The 14,746-nt window shown below is 46.8% G+C and overlaps 1 protein-coding gene across 2 annotated transcripts; it reads left to right on the top strand.

Annotated features, from left to right (window-relative positions):
* Positions 1-6: 6 nt before the first annotated feature.
* Positions 7-13,344, top strand: Dhrs1 (dehydrogenase/reductase 1). 2 transcript variants are annotated; one of them, XM_031360958.1, is made up of 9 exons: positions 7-256; positions 595-765; positions 8,360-8,503; positions 8,643-8,722; positions 11,101-11,233; positions 11,534-11,680; positions 12,365-12,434; positions 12,729-12,809; positions 12,941-13,344. In XM_031360958.1, the coding sequence occupies exons 2-9, from the start codon at positions 616-618 to the stop codon at positions 13,075-13,077; spliced, it is 942 nt and encodes a 313-aa protein (XP_031216818.1). In that variant the 5' UTR covers positions 7-256; positions 595-615; the 3' UTR covers positions 13,078-13,344. The 2 variants fall into 2 exon arrangements, with proteins under 2 accessions (XP_031216818.1, XP_031216819.1); XM_031360959.1 differs by having other exon boundaries at positions 503-765.
* The last annotated feature ends 1,402 nt before the right edge of the window (positions 13,345-14,746 follow it).

Here is a 14,746-nt window from a genome sequence, read left to right as displayed (position 1 = left end):
CGGAGACGTCATCAGTCCGCGACGGGGCAGGCGGGGATGATGGGCGTGGCTGCAGGTCGCCCTTCCCCATTTGCGGTTCCACAACCGTCTGGCTGCCCCTGGAACTCCAGGGCTAGCCTGGACTCGTTCTATATCATCCTCACCCGCACCCGGACTTTCATCCAGGCACGCACTCCAACGTGGCAAGAATCAAAGTTCTCGAACTTTGGTCTGGCGATCTGGGCAGAAAGAAACTCAGAGGCTGCGTCTGCCCCAGGTAAGGCTCTGTCTCAGGGATTCGCAGTTCTCCGTGGGACTGGGCGGGTAACTAGAACTCCAGAGTCCTGGACTCTTTGTGGACATACCCTGTTAGTCTGCATCGCCAAATTCCCCACCAAGTTAGCCCCACTCAGAGGTCCGAAGTAGTATTGTGTGTAGCCACCCAGCCCTGTGCCTCCTAAAAGGACAGCTTGTCCTGACACTCAATTATCCTTTCTGTGAAATGTCTCTCCCCTCAAAATAGTACAAGCTTAGCAGCCACTTCTAGCCCTCACAGAGACCTGCCTCAGCGCGCAATCTACAGGATTCCCTCAACGCGACTCTTGACCTCCACAGATATCCCCTTTGACGTGAGTCATGGTAGCGCCTATGAAGGGCCAAGTGTGTGTGGTAACTGGTGCCTCCAGGGGTATTGGCCGTGGCATTGCCTTACAGCTTTGCAAAGCAGGTGCCACAGTTTACATTACCGGCCGCCATCTGGACACCCTTAGAGCTACTGCCCAGGAGGTAAGTGACTACCTGAGTTAATCACTCTGATTACTATATGCACCCCCCCACCCCGCTTCAATATAGGGTTGAATTTTTCTACCTATTGAGTTTAATGGGAAGAAAAATCTTTCCGTTTGAGAGTTTCAGGATTTGCAAAGAAAAACGTTGGGACTGGTGGCTTTCTCTAATTTAGGCAAGACTTGTTGAATTGTACATGTTTACTTTTTGTTGTTTTTGTTTCTGTTTTGTTTTTGTTGGTGGTTTTTTGTTTTGTTTTGTTTTGTTTTGTTGATACAGAGTCTCTCTACATCTCTAAATGGCCCCTGGCTGCCCTAGAACTCACAGAGATCATACTGCCTCTGCCTTCTGAGTTTGTTGTGCCCAGATTGTAAAAACCCCAAAGAGACCATGAGGAATCACAACCCGCTGTAATCACATGGGGGGTCTTTATTCAAGCTTGAACTTGGGCCACCAACTTTCCTGATGGAACAGGAAAGAGAGTGAACTCCCAGGTCTAAGTAAAGAGGGTTTATAAAGGATAATACCACAAGCAGGGTTTTCAAGCCTTGAAAGCTTACATGAGAGGGTAAAGGAATGCCGTCCTTTAAACCTGATTTGTTCAGACAGTGGGGTGGAATGGTGCAGCTGGAAAGGGACCGATCTGACCTGGGAAAAATGACTTGTGCTATCAGAAGCTGGTGTGGTTTTACAACTGGCCACAGCTGTCTGGGAACACTCAGTTGTCTCTTTTTCATAGTCTAAGAGTGGGCTATTATCATTTCAAGGGTATTGGCTCCTGTTTCCTTCAAGGGCAGGAACCATCTGCACTGGAGAAATGGTGGTTGTTAGTCAAAAGGGGTGTGAGTTTCAGTGCCTTGGAGCCTGGGATATGCTGCTTTTCCTCTGTTCCCAAGGCTGGCATTTGCCCCCTCCATGGGGGGCGGGGAAGGGGGGAAAGGAAGTGCTAACTGCTCTGGCTCCTCAAAGGGTCAGGAGAGTGTAGGATTTGATGTGCAGGTTTCTCATGTCTCTTCATTTCTCCCTCTGCTAGTAACTTTAGAGGCCAACCTTGAGCTCTCTAAAAACCTGGATTGTCTGTTCTAACTGGTTGATACCGGGACCTTATCTTTGTCTGCCTCTAAGCTATTGTAATTTTTCCCTATAACATCGAAGAAGATATCTTAGTACCTATTCTGGCTAGTCCTGCTGGGTAGGCTTAAAGAGACAGGTTCCAGTTCCCTTTTCTGCCTTACAAGGTCTCTCTTAACATGCCCTATCAGAGTTCTCAGCACTGTCTCTTTTGAATAATAGGTTTTGCGGGGTACTAACTGGGCTAGAATATCTCTTTTGGGGTAGAGAAATTAAAGACCTTTTCAATGTATGCATGGGGTCAGTCCATTAAACAAACCCACAACATCTGTTCAGGGGGAATAATCTATTTGGAATAAATGGTGGATATTGTTCAATTGCAAAGTTCTGATATGACAGAGGGACTTTCTCCAGGCAGGAACCTTGCCCTGATATGGTTTGCAGGGTTAAAGCTGGACCTTCCTGTGACCTCTTTCAGACACATTATATTTAGCTATTAACCCAATGTCTTCATAAAAGGGGGCTCTAGCATTATAACATAACCAACAAGAGGTGGTAAGTTCTGGAAAGTCTGTTAAGTGTCAGGCCATGAGTTATCAGCCAGCTGACACAAGTCAGAGTCAAATCTGGGAGCCAGGATGTCCCAAGTGGCTTCTTTGTACAGTCTAGTTGGGCACGATAGTCAGTCTTGGGATTTTCAGTTACCCAGGTCAGGTCAAAAGGCTGATGTGAGTTAGGGGCTTCAGTATATACAGTTAACAAAAACAGTAGGCTCAGGACAGGGTTAATTTTAGCTTGAAAGGACTGGTGCCCCTTTGAACTTTATTTCAGCAGTAACTCTGAAGTCAGGCGGTGGCTGTGAAGTCAGGCGGTGGCTAAGAAGTCAGGCGGTTGAAGTCAGGCGAAAATCTGGGGAGAGGGGATTAGCTGGGTTGCTGTGCACCCGGGCAATGATCCTGTCCACTTTAGTGGCAGTCAGCCTGGTCAGCGGGATGATGAAAGGTCCTTTCCACCTGGGCTCCATCTGGGCTCCAGCATGTCCCGGAGAAATCTCTTCATGTAGACCTAGTCTCCTGGTTGAAACTTGTGTGGTTCTGGAACCGGGCCTGCTTTATAGAGGGCATGCAGTTTAAGCTACACATACTCCTGAACCCACTGGGTTGCTTGGACCTTAGTTATTAGCTCATCATCTTTTAATTCTGCAATAGCTGCTGACTGAAGGTTAGGTACAGTGCGGGCAGGGACAGCATATATGATTTTAAAGGGGGTTTCTCAGCTGGCAAGGAGAATTCCTCACCTGCTGTAGGGCAAAGGGAAGGAGCGTCATCCAGTCCCCACCATTCTCTAAGGCTAATTTAGTTAAAGTCTCTTTTAATGTCTTATTTAGTTTTTCTATCTGCCCTGAACTTTGGGAGTCAGTATGTACAATGTAGTTTCTAATCTGCCCCAATGAATTTTGTTACATCTTGACTTACCTTGGACATAAATTCTGGTCCATTGTCTGACCCTATCATAGGAGGGAATCCATACCTGGGTAAGATATCCTCCAGCAACATTTTAGCTACTACCTTCGAAGTCTCAGTCTTTGTTGGAAATGTTTCTGTCCATCCAGAAAAAATGTCCACAAATACCAGCAGATATTTACAGCCATATCTTCCCTGTTTAATCTCTATAAAATCAATTTTCCCAGTAGGCCCCCAGGCTCTTACTTTGCAGTCAGGAATTTGTATGTTTGGGGTTGCTGGGAGCATTAGTCAGCTGGCAAGCTTTAAAGTCTGTCACTGTAACCCCAAGAGTGTTGTGTGTATCCTCAAAAGTCACCTTAGATTGTCTCACTGTGTCTGTCAATCATTTCATTTTTATGTGAGTGGCTCTGTGGATCTTTCTGAGAACAGTTCTTGTCAAAGAGGTAGGTAGTATTAGCTTACCTTCGGTCGATCGCCACCAGCCCAGTTAGTTTTTCTTTCTTGTATACATCAGGTGGTTCAGGTAGGACAGCGGCCAATCTAGAGATGGCTGTTTCCTTTAAGGCTACCTCCTTAGCAGCCTTGTTAACCAAGTCGTTACCTCTAGCCATTGGCTCCTTTTTGGTGTCCTGTGGAATTTTATCTTTATCTTTGACAGTTCTTCTTTCTGCTGTTCTTGGTAAATGGCTCCTTGCACATGAGCAGTTGTAAATGCATGTCTAACTGTCCCTGCAGATGTTAACAGCCAGTCCTTTTCCCATCATGAAGGCTTGTGTTAATGTTATTATCTTGGCCCTTTGAGCTGAAGTGCTGGAGGAAGAGACTTGAATCCAGATTACCTCCGTTTCTGTAGTCACTGCTGCCCCCTGCTCTCCTCTGACCCTCATGGATGAAGCTGCTTCTGTCCGTAAACCAGGTCCCCTCTGTCTCTGACAGAGGAGAGTTCCTCAAGTCAGGCCAGGTATTGTGTACCTGGGCCAGAACCTGGTCACATTGATGGAGTAGACAGTCTAAGTCAGGGTCGGGTAGGAGAGTCGCAGGGTTCAGGAAAACAGGCAGTTGGAAAATAACTCAGCCAGGGTTGATTAGAAGAGTCTGATAATGAATCATGCAGACATTACTGAGCCATCAATCAGAAGGCTGCTTGAGAACCCCTTTAATTGCTTGGGGGTGGGGGTAGTCACAATCAAATTCTGTCCCAAAGTTAACTTATCTGCATCTTTAACCAGCAGAGCTGTGGCTACAAAAATATGCAGGCAAGGTGGCCATCCTCCTGCCACTGGATTCTTTGATAAATAAGCCTCCGGCCATTTCTATGGTCCATTTCTGTGGGACAGTTTCACGAACTGGGTTCTGCCTCGACCGAAGGGAGAAAGGAGACCTGAAACACAGAGTTCGAGAACAAAAGGACACGAAGCCAAGTTGAGAGTTTCCAATCAAGGCTTGCCTTTACTTTTGGGGTTCAGCATTTATACAAAAGAAAGCATAAATGAATCTCTAGGTTACAATGACATTTGAATAACATAAGCAATGCGGGAGGAGTCAGGAAGAGTCCGAACAGTGTCAAAGAGAAGCCGGGCTGCTGGGCTGAAGGTGGCAGCTCAGGGCATCCTGCAGGTCTCCACTCCGGGGAGTGGCTAGAGGCGCAGTCCGCAGTGGGGGAGGAGGTCAACAACAGATGTCCTCAGGCTGCAGAAGTGCCAGCCAGCAGGCGTATTTTCCTCTGCTTTCCTCTGGAATCCTCGAAGAGCTGAGGCAGAAGGGAGGGACCCAACAGTCCTAGAGTTTGTAAGACCCCTTTAGTTATTCTTCTTTCAGCAATCTATTGAAATTTCGAATTTCTTTTCTCTTGGATGCGAGGCTTTGTTGGCTAGAAGGACTCTAACCAAATCTCTATTTAATGTCTATTTGTCTTAATCTTTACTCTTCTGCACTCTCCCTGCAGCTTTCACTAGATCCCTCAATGACTTCTCTCCTAATCTTTCTTTAATCTGTAACTTTTCTTAATGCCTGACACTAATTGATGAAAGCCAGGGCTAACATGCTAGAATTCTCTGTTTTCTCAGGGTCTATGTGTATAGCCTTTCACATACAGTCTTTATGACCTGTTCAAGAAATGCCGCTGGACTTTTATCAATTTCCTGTCTAATATCATATCTAAACCTTGGTCAAATTATTATTGAGACCTGCTGAAAGAGCCTAGTAGTAAATCTGGAAGTGTTTCCTACCTTCCACCGCATTGAAGTCCCAATCTGGGTTCCCTTTGGGGCCAAGAGCGAGTTTCTTGGCCTCTGTCTATGGTGAAAAGAACCTGTAAGAGCTTTGGGGGTAGGTATCTGCACTGAGTGTCGTAAGGCACATGGAAGGGAGTGGCTGCTGCTTCTCAGTGGGCTGAGTGTGGTGGCATAGTGTCAGTGAAGGTCTTCTCTTTATAACTCAGAGACCATATCTGTTCAGACAGGGAGTGAGCACTTCTCCCGGCAAGAAAAATAGCCATTTACTGAACAAAATGAGTGACCAGGAGTCTGTTGTAAGCTCTGGTGAGGTATACATCTGCCCTCTTGTGGCCTCTCCTGTTCAGTGTGTCCAGGCGTGGACCCCTGCTCGCTTGGAACTCACCCACCGATTCAGAGAAAGCCTGGTAGGAGGCCCCAGCCTTAGACCTTCTAGGGGCCCTGGATGTCAGTGTGTATCATGCCTGTACTTGGCAGAGGGGTGGGGAGGAAGAGGGCAATAAGCCTATGTGAGCCATAAAACATGGAGCCTGCCCTGGTTAAAAAGGGAATCACCAAGTGGTTGCTGGAAATTGAACTCAGGATCTCTGGAAGAGAGGTTAGTGCTCTCAACTTCTAAGCCATCTTTCCAGCCTTAAAGCTGATGTCACCAAGAAGAATGGAGCTGGCTGTTGGTCTGGAGTTCATGTTGTTTCTTGTCACCTTGTGGCCGTTCCTGTTGACAAAGAAGTGCTAGCAGGGGAAAAGAGGGAAGATTTTCAAACACTTTATTTTCTACTGCTGACACCTGGGGAGATAAAAGGTCCCCCTCCAGTGGCCATACTAATATCAAAAGACAGCCAGTCCAAGTTGCAATAAGTGGTCCTTAGCCCTAATTTTCTTAAAAAGAGTCAGAATAAGATTAAGGTGAGAAACGGTCTGTCCCATGGCGTCTGTCACAGTCTAATACAAGTAAAAACCAAACAACACAGGAAACAGAATAGACAGGCACAAAATAGCTACTCAACGACTGAAAACAAAAATTCCTCCAAAGATTCAGACTCACTCTATGCGTGTATGTGTGTGTGTGTGTGTGGGGGGGGTAATCACCAGGGGGAGGGAGTGCTAACTGCTCTGGCTCCTCGCTGGGTCAGAAGAGTGTAGGATTTGGTGTACATGTTTCTTGTGTCTCTCCAGGTTCTGGGATTGAAGGTGTGCACCACCACTTGAGGTGGTTTTTATTTTGGATGCATTGATGCTTTGTCTGTGTGAGGATTTTATATCCTCTAGAACTATAGTTACAGATAGTTGTGTGGGGGTGTTGGAAATTGGACCTGGGTCCTCTGGAAGAGCAGTCAGTTCTCTAACCAATGAGCCATCTCTTCAGACATCTTGAGGTAATCTTGAACAAGTCTTGAATAGGGGCTGGAGGGATGGCTCAGTGGTTAAGAGCTCTGAGTGCACCTCCAGAGGTCCTAAGTTTAATTCCCAGCAACCACATGGTGGCTCACAACCATCTGTAATGGGATCCGATGCCCTCTTCTGATGTGTCAGTGACAGTGTACTCACATACATGAAATAAATAAATAAATCTTTTTAGAAAAAGAAAGAAAGAAAAAAAATTAGGTCAGGAAGTTATGAATCCAGCTACCTAAGCAAAGGGCAAAGGCCAGAGGGGGAGCAATGGTTCTCAGAGGCCATCAGGAGGGGCTGAGGCACAGGTAAGAGGACGTGCAAGTCTGGGCTTGATCCTGAGCACTGAAAAAAGCAAACAAAAAAACCAAAACCAAACAAAACCCACCCTGGCAAAGGAGTTGGGTTTTGCACACCATTAATCCCAGCACTCAGGAGCCAGAACCTCTCTGTGATTTCAAGGTCTACATAGTGAGTTCCAAACCAGCCAGGGCTACAGAGTGAGACCCTGGGGGTGGGGTGAGGGAGCCAGTATGGCATGCATGCCTGTATAATCCAGCACTGGAGATGTTGTGCCAGGAGGATTTAGAGTTGAAGGCTGGCTTGAACTATGTAATAAGACCCTATTAAAAAAAGCTTTTAAGCTTTAGTTGGCTTAGATTGGTGATCCAGTTAGAAGATGATTTAAAATGTGCACGTTTTAGATAGTTCACACTGACTAGATTGTGAAGAAGTGACTTAAGGAAAAAGCCAGGGGATCAGGTGAGCAGTTAGGAGGCAGTGCTGCAGTTTGAGCAAAAGAGGAGCAGGACCCTAAGCTCGCCTCTGGAGAATAGGTACACTTTGATTTTTCACTATGGAGCCAGAGCATTGGTTGAGTGAGGGAGAGAGCTGAGGCTGAAAGAATTCCAAGTGAGCAGCAAGAGAGTTGGAAAGAACAAAGAGGATAATCACTTCTTTCTGGGAGTGAACGTCATGCCTCATCTCTTGCCTGGGACTTGCAATATAATTACTAAGTAAGGTCTTGCATATAGTAGCCCTCAGTAAATGCTGATGTTAAACCTGAGGTCTGGCTGGGCAGTGATGGTACACACCTTTAATCCCAGCACTTGGAAGGCAGAGGCAGGCAGATTTCTGAGTTCGAAGCCAGCCTGGTCTACACAGTGAGTTCCAGGACAGCCAGGGCTACACAGAGAAATCCTGTCTCAAAAACAAAAAACAAAAAAAGAAAAACAAAACAAAACAACAACAACAACAACAACAACAAAAACTGAGGTCCAGGTGAGGTTCTTAAAACAGACACCAGAGGGAGCTATTGCATGCCATGTCCCAGCTGTTGGCAGAGTCCGGCAATCTCAGTTCCTAAATTCACTTGCGTTAGGAAAATAACACTACTACTACTGTGAACTCATACTCTCTGTTCCTCTCCAGGCACAGTCCCTCGGGGGCCGGTGTGTGCCAGTGGTGTGTGACTCAAGCCAGGAGAGTGAAGTGAAAAGCCTGTTTGAGCAAGTAGATCGGGAACAGAAAGGGCGGCTAGATGTTCTGGTCAATAATGCCTATGCTGGTGTCCAGGTAACCTTTTAACTTGATCCAACTCTACATTCCAAACCCACCCCCAACCCCACCCTTAAGTCTTTAACTCCATTTGTAGTCCCGTTAACCAGCCCTTTATACTTTTGTGCCAATCAATCACCCCCCGTGTGTCTTCCAGGCAATCCTGAACGCCAGCAACAAGTCATTCTGGGAAGTTCCTGCCTCCATATGGGATGATATAAACAATGTTGGACTCAGGTGCGTGCTTCACTGCCAGAGCCTGGGTTCCTCTTGTTTAGTAGCCCCAGAGCCTGGGCCTTTTCTTAAAAGGACTCTTTCCCCTCTGGCTTCCCCATCTCTTTCATCTCCATTCTACTCCATTTGTCCCATGTATTTCTGGAGAAGTTCCATGCCTGTGGATTTGCACCTAAGAATATCCCCTTTTTTTTCCCTTTAGTGTGCATGCATTGAGTGTGTGTGTGTGTGTGTGTGTGTGTGTGTGTGTGTGTGTGTTTCTGTGCCTACTGTCGTACATGAAAAGATCTGAAGACAACTCCAGAGAGTCAGTTCTCTTTCTCTTCAACTTTCTGTGAGTTTCAGGGCTTGAGCTCAGCTTTCCAAGCTTGCACAGGAAGCAGCCTTTACCTACTGAGCCACCTCAGACAGCCTGGGAATGGCAATTTTTACTTTGTCTCAATTTGTCTTTTTGGTTTGGTTTGGTTTGGTTTGGTTTTTGAGACAAGGTTTCTCTGTGTAGCCCTGGCTGTCCTGGAACTCTCTCTATAGACCAGGCTGGCCTCGAACTCAGAAATCCACCTGCCTCTACCTCCCAAGCGCTAGAATTAAAGGCATGCACTACCTCCCAATTCAGGTTTCTCTAACAAGATGTCAGCCTTGTTCCAGCCTCATTCTTTGCCCATCCAAGTACAAGTCCCAGAAGGAAGGATTCCCTCAGTGTTGCACATAGCCCATGGGCTATGTTTTAGAACCTGGCTAGAAGGAAAGCTCAAATAATTGAAAAGATGGACCATTTAATGTAGCATGTGTGCACTCCTGTCGGTTCTAATCTCTCCATGTGTGCCATTATCCTTCTCACTCAGGCTCAGCCCCACTGACCTCTCCATGCCTTGCCTCTCAGCTAGTTCTCTCTGCCCCAGTCAGTCCTGTCACTTGTTTCCTGTTACACTCTCTATTTCCCACCTTCCTTAGAGCGCTTCTTCTCCTGTATACATGTGTATACATGTATAGCTTTAAACCTAGGATCCACATATGAGAGATAACAGGCTATCTGCCTTTCTGAGTCCAGCTTACTTTGTTTAACAGTTTCCATTGCCAGATGTGGTGGTGCATGACTTTAATCCCAGCACTCAGGAGGCAGAGGCAGGCAGATCTCTGTGAGTTTGAGGCCAGCCTGGTCCACTAGTATCAGGACACCCGGGGCTGTATAGAGAGACCCCATCTCAGAAATAGTAACCATAATAATAATTGTTTTTCAGTTGTATCCATTTTCCTGCAAATGAAGTGGTTTCATTTTTCTTTTTCTTCCCATTAATTTATTTATTCACTTCACATCCCAGTCACTCACTCCAACCCCACTCCCCATTTCATTTTTTTTTACAGCTGTGCAAAATTCCATTTTGTGCTGGGCGGTGGTAGCGCACGCCTTTAATCCCAGCACTTGGGAAGCAGAGGCAGGTGGATTTCTGAGTTCAAGGCCAGCCTGGTCTAAAAAGTGAGCTCCAGGACAGCCAGGGCTACACAGAGAAACCCTGTCTCGAAAAAAAAAATTCCATTTTGTATCTGTACCACATCCTCCACTCCATTTATCCACCCATTAGTGGATGGACATCTAGGTTGGTTCCATTTCTAGACTATCGTGAATAGGTCAGCTATAGAAATGCAAATCTCTATGTGGTTTGTTGGCTTAGAGCCCTACCCAGGTGTGGGGTGGCTGGGTCGTGTTCTGTTTGTTTTTGAAAAATACCGGTCCTGACGTCTTTTGTGGCGGCACGCCTTTACAGTCTCACCAGCAGTGAATGGGACTCCTCTTTCCCCACAGCATCACTGGCACTTGTGAATTGTTTTCTTGATGAAAGCTGCTCTGACTAGGAGGAAATGGAATCTGAAAGTCATTTTAATTTACATTTCCCTTGTGGCTACGGTTATGAACATTTTCTGGTTATTTATCTGGCTATTTGCATCTCTTCTTTGAGAACTTTCTATTCAGCTCATCTGCTGATTTTGTTACACCATCTCATCTAACCCAGGCAGGCCTCAAACTCACTGTGTAGCCAACCTTGTCCCTGAATTCCCAAATCTCCTGCCTTCACCTTCACGGTGCTGAGATTATAAGTTTGTTCCATGAACCCAGCTAACCAGATACATGGCTTAACACACCCTTGAACTATCTTATATTTACGGTGCAAGAGTCCCATTATATGTCATGCATACTCTCTCTTGTCTACCATTAATTGTACCAGTTTTCCCCTTGGGATGGCCTGTACCTGATTCCCCAGGACTTCAGCTATTGCTCTGAAGCTTCTATACTGACCACGGATACTGAGCACTTAAGAAGCAACGGAACGAGCATTCACACAATTCCTTCCTTCTTCTTCTTCTTCCCTGATCCCTTCTAGAGGCCACTACTTATGCTCTGTGTATGGGGCGAGGCTGATGGTGCCAGCTGGCAAAGGACTCATCGTGATTGTCTCCTCCCCTGGGGGGCTGCAGCATATGTTCAATGTCCCTTATGGTGTGGGCAAAGCTGCGGTAAGGACCAAGGCACAGGAGTTGGGGGGTATACAGCAGTGTTGATGGTTGGTACAGTCCACAGTTGTCAGAGCAGTAAGTCTGGTGACCTTCATCTCTCTCTCTCTGTCCCATGCACTGATCGTTCCTTTGTGTGGACCTCCCTCCATCTGCCAGAGTAGGTATCAAATGTGGGAAGATGGTGGCAGAAACATCAGGGCTTTTGAGAAGGATGGGGACCTAGGGTATCCTCTTAGACTCAGAGGAAGGTGAGGTGAGCAGGTGTCCAGGTTCTCATTTCTGCCTTCTCTCCCTCCACAGTGTGACAGACTGGCTGCTGACTGTGCCCATGAGCTACGGCGTCATGGAGTCAGCTACGTGTCTCTGTGGCCAGGGCTGGTGCAAACAGAACTGGTGAAGGAGTTTATAACAAAAGAGGAGCATCATGAGCACCCTCTATTTAAGAAGGTTGGCAAGGGAAGGGGAGGGGAAATAGAGAGCAAAGAAATCTCTTCAGTCTCAAAAGCAGTAACAAGTGTAAGCAGTGCCTGGGGTGGCAGTCTATCTGTAATCCAGCACTCACGAGACAGGTGCGAGGGGTCTGTGTGACTGAGGTCTGGGCCAGCCAGGGCTACATAGTGAGACTATTAAAGCGAGAAGGAATAGTTGTTCCCACACACCAGGTACTTCCTATGGCAGACACAGGCTGAGCATACAGCACATTACTTCTTTTAGTCCTGTAAAGTAGTTAATAACTCCATTTTATAGACAATGAAGCAGAAACCCAGAGAGCTTAAGAAACAGGGCTGGAAGTGTAGCTCCGTGGTAGAGCATTTGCTTAGGTGTGCTGGCATAGTCTCAGTCCCTCTCAGTGAGAAATGACAGGAAGGAGGGAAATGCGTCGTCATAACAGGACAGGCTGACACCAAAGCCCACATAGTGACCTTGCCCTGACCTAGAATGTCCAGGTACTAGTTGGGACGCTTTGATCCTTCCATTTGTGCATGGGAAAGGGAGCTCTAATGCTTTCTAAGACATGGTCATGCGGATTCTGCTTGAGGTTTGTGTCTGTCTGGGACAGAAGGTGACAATGGGGAAGGTACAGGCAGCACTCTTGGAAAACAACCCCTAACTTCTCAACCTATTTTTTAGATGAAACCAGATTTCTTATCCGCGGAAAGTACAGAAATGAGCGGCAAGTGTGTGGTGGCCTTGGCAACAGGTGATGGCACTGGGTGACAAAGTGCATCTTTGGGGTGCTCGCAGCCAGTTCCTAAACTTGGTTTGGGAGATGCCTAGACACTGTTGCCTTTCTGTCGGAGTTCAGAGGGTCAGGATTCCTGGTTGGGGTCTGCTGTGAACTGCTGCTGGGTAGTGTGGTCTAGAGCCTTTGTGTGAGCAGAGAACTCCTGCTCAGGGCTGCAGTGCATGCCTCAGCCACACCCTGTCCCAGTCAAATGTTGTCACTCAGCACCACTCCCGATGCCTACCATCTTAACCATATGTGTGCCCACAGACCCCAATATCCTGAACTTGAGTGGGAAGGTGCTGCCATCCTGTGACCTCGCTCGACGCTATGGCCTTAAGGATATCGATGGTAAGTGCTTGCTCCGGGCCAGCTTTAACCGATGGCTGTGTTCTCTACTCCTTTCCCTCAACTTTCCAGCCAGAGTTGGGGTGTCCAAGAAGAAGGAAATAAAGGTCTACTTGCCCTTCTGTTATTCCCAGGCCGTCCTGTCAAAGACTATTTTTCTTTGGGCTATGCCCTCTCACAAGTCTCCAGCCTGGGCTGGCTGAACTCATACTTGCCTGGCTTCCTCCGTGTGCCCAAGTGGATCATCACCCTCTACACCAGCAAATTCTAACCTCCTGACCTGCTGTCCCAGCCTTCCAGAACCTTGGCTAGCTGAGGCTCAGGTGGGTGGGGCTGTCTTGGTGGAACAAACCGCTTTCGCACACACCCATGTCTTCCCCATGAAGAGAAGGTGGCTGCTGGGAGCCTAGTGCATTCTGGGGGCTCTGGTAGGTTCTTTGTGCCTTAGTTTTCCCCTGTCCCTACATCTTAATGTTTTGCTTGAGTAATTATAAGTGCTTATAAATAGAAGTTAATAAAGGTCTCATCTCCCTTTCAATTTGTGAGTTCTCATTCTGTATTAAAGTGGTAAATGTTTGAGAAAAAGAGTCAACGATGTAAAAATGTGTAGGTTCTCAGGCTGGGATGGTTCAGTGGCTACTGCTCTCTCAGAGCAAGCTTGACAACCAGATTCACAGCCCAGAAACCTTGTAAAACTGGACGATGCAGTAGCAGCCTGGATGTAACTCCACCAAGCCTGTGTGTAGTAGGAGACAAGAGTGGGGGATCCCCACAAGCTCTCCTGCCAGCCAGCCCAGTGCACACAGTTATGCTGAGCAGCTAAAGACCCTGCCAGAACAAGGTAGAGGTAAGTACCAACAGCTAGGATTGTCATGTGACCAGCACGTGGCATACACCCGCATTCACATGCACATGCACACCTTGTAATTGCATTAGCTCCATATAGTGATGCATGCCTTTAATCCCAGCACTGGAGAGACAGAGCCAGGAGGATCTCTGTGAATTCCAGGAAAGACGGTGAAACTCTGTCTCAAAAATTAATTAATAAAAATTGGGCTGGTAAGATGGCTCAACGGGTAAGAGCACTGATTGTTCTTCCAAAGGTCCTGAGTTCAAATCCCAGCAACCACATGGTAGCAACCACCTGTAATGAGATCCGATGCCTTCTTCTGGTGCGTCTGAAGACAGCTATAATAATAAATAAATCTTTGGGCTGGAGTGAGCAGGGACTGAGTGAGCTGGGCCAACTGGAGTGAGCAGAAGTCGTAAAATTCAATTCCCAACAACCAGATGAAGGCTCACAATTATCTGTACAACTACAGTGTGTACTCATATACATAAAATAAATAATTAAAAGTGGGGCCAGACATGCACTTTTTTTGTTTTGTTTTGGTTTTTTGGTTTTTCGAGACAAGGTTTCTCTGTGTAGCCCTGACTATCCTGGAACTCACTCTGTAGACCAGGCTGGCCTCAAACTCAGAAATCTACCTGTCTCTGCCTCCCAAGTGCTGGAATTAAAGGTGTGCGCCACCACTGCCCAGCAGACACACACTTTTAATCCCAGAACTCAAGCAGCAGACAGGAAAGTCTGAGGCCAGCCTATTCTACATAGAGAGATCCAGGCTAGTCAGGGATACAGAATGAGATTCTTCTCAATAAAATGAGAGGGCTGGAAAGATGGCTCAGTGCTGCACGCACTTGTCTACCCCAGTAGGTCTACAGTATCAGGGTTAAAACCTGATCATGGACAAGAGACATTATGACTCCAAAGGGAGTTTGTCTCCTGGGAATTTCAGTCAGTTGTGGGCATCTCCTAACTCAGACGTGTTCCAGATTGATCTGTGCTAAGCCTGTGGAGAGATCTGCGTGCTTTCTTTATTCAGGCATAATGGTGCCCTAAAATATTTCGTTACAGCTAACACTGAGATTGAATATTATTT

The sequence above is a fragment of the Mastomys coucha genome, unplaced genomic scaffold (genome assembly GCF_008632895.1).
Source record: "Mastomys coucha isolate ucsf_1 unplaced genomic scaffold, UCSF_Mcou_1 pScaffold9, whole genome shotgun sequence".
NCBI lineage: Eukaryota > Metazoa > Chordata > Mammalia > Rodentia > Muridae > Mastomys > Mastomys coucha.
Note: the sequence above shows the minus strand (reverse complement) of the source record. Positions and strands in the feature narration are given on the sequence as shown.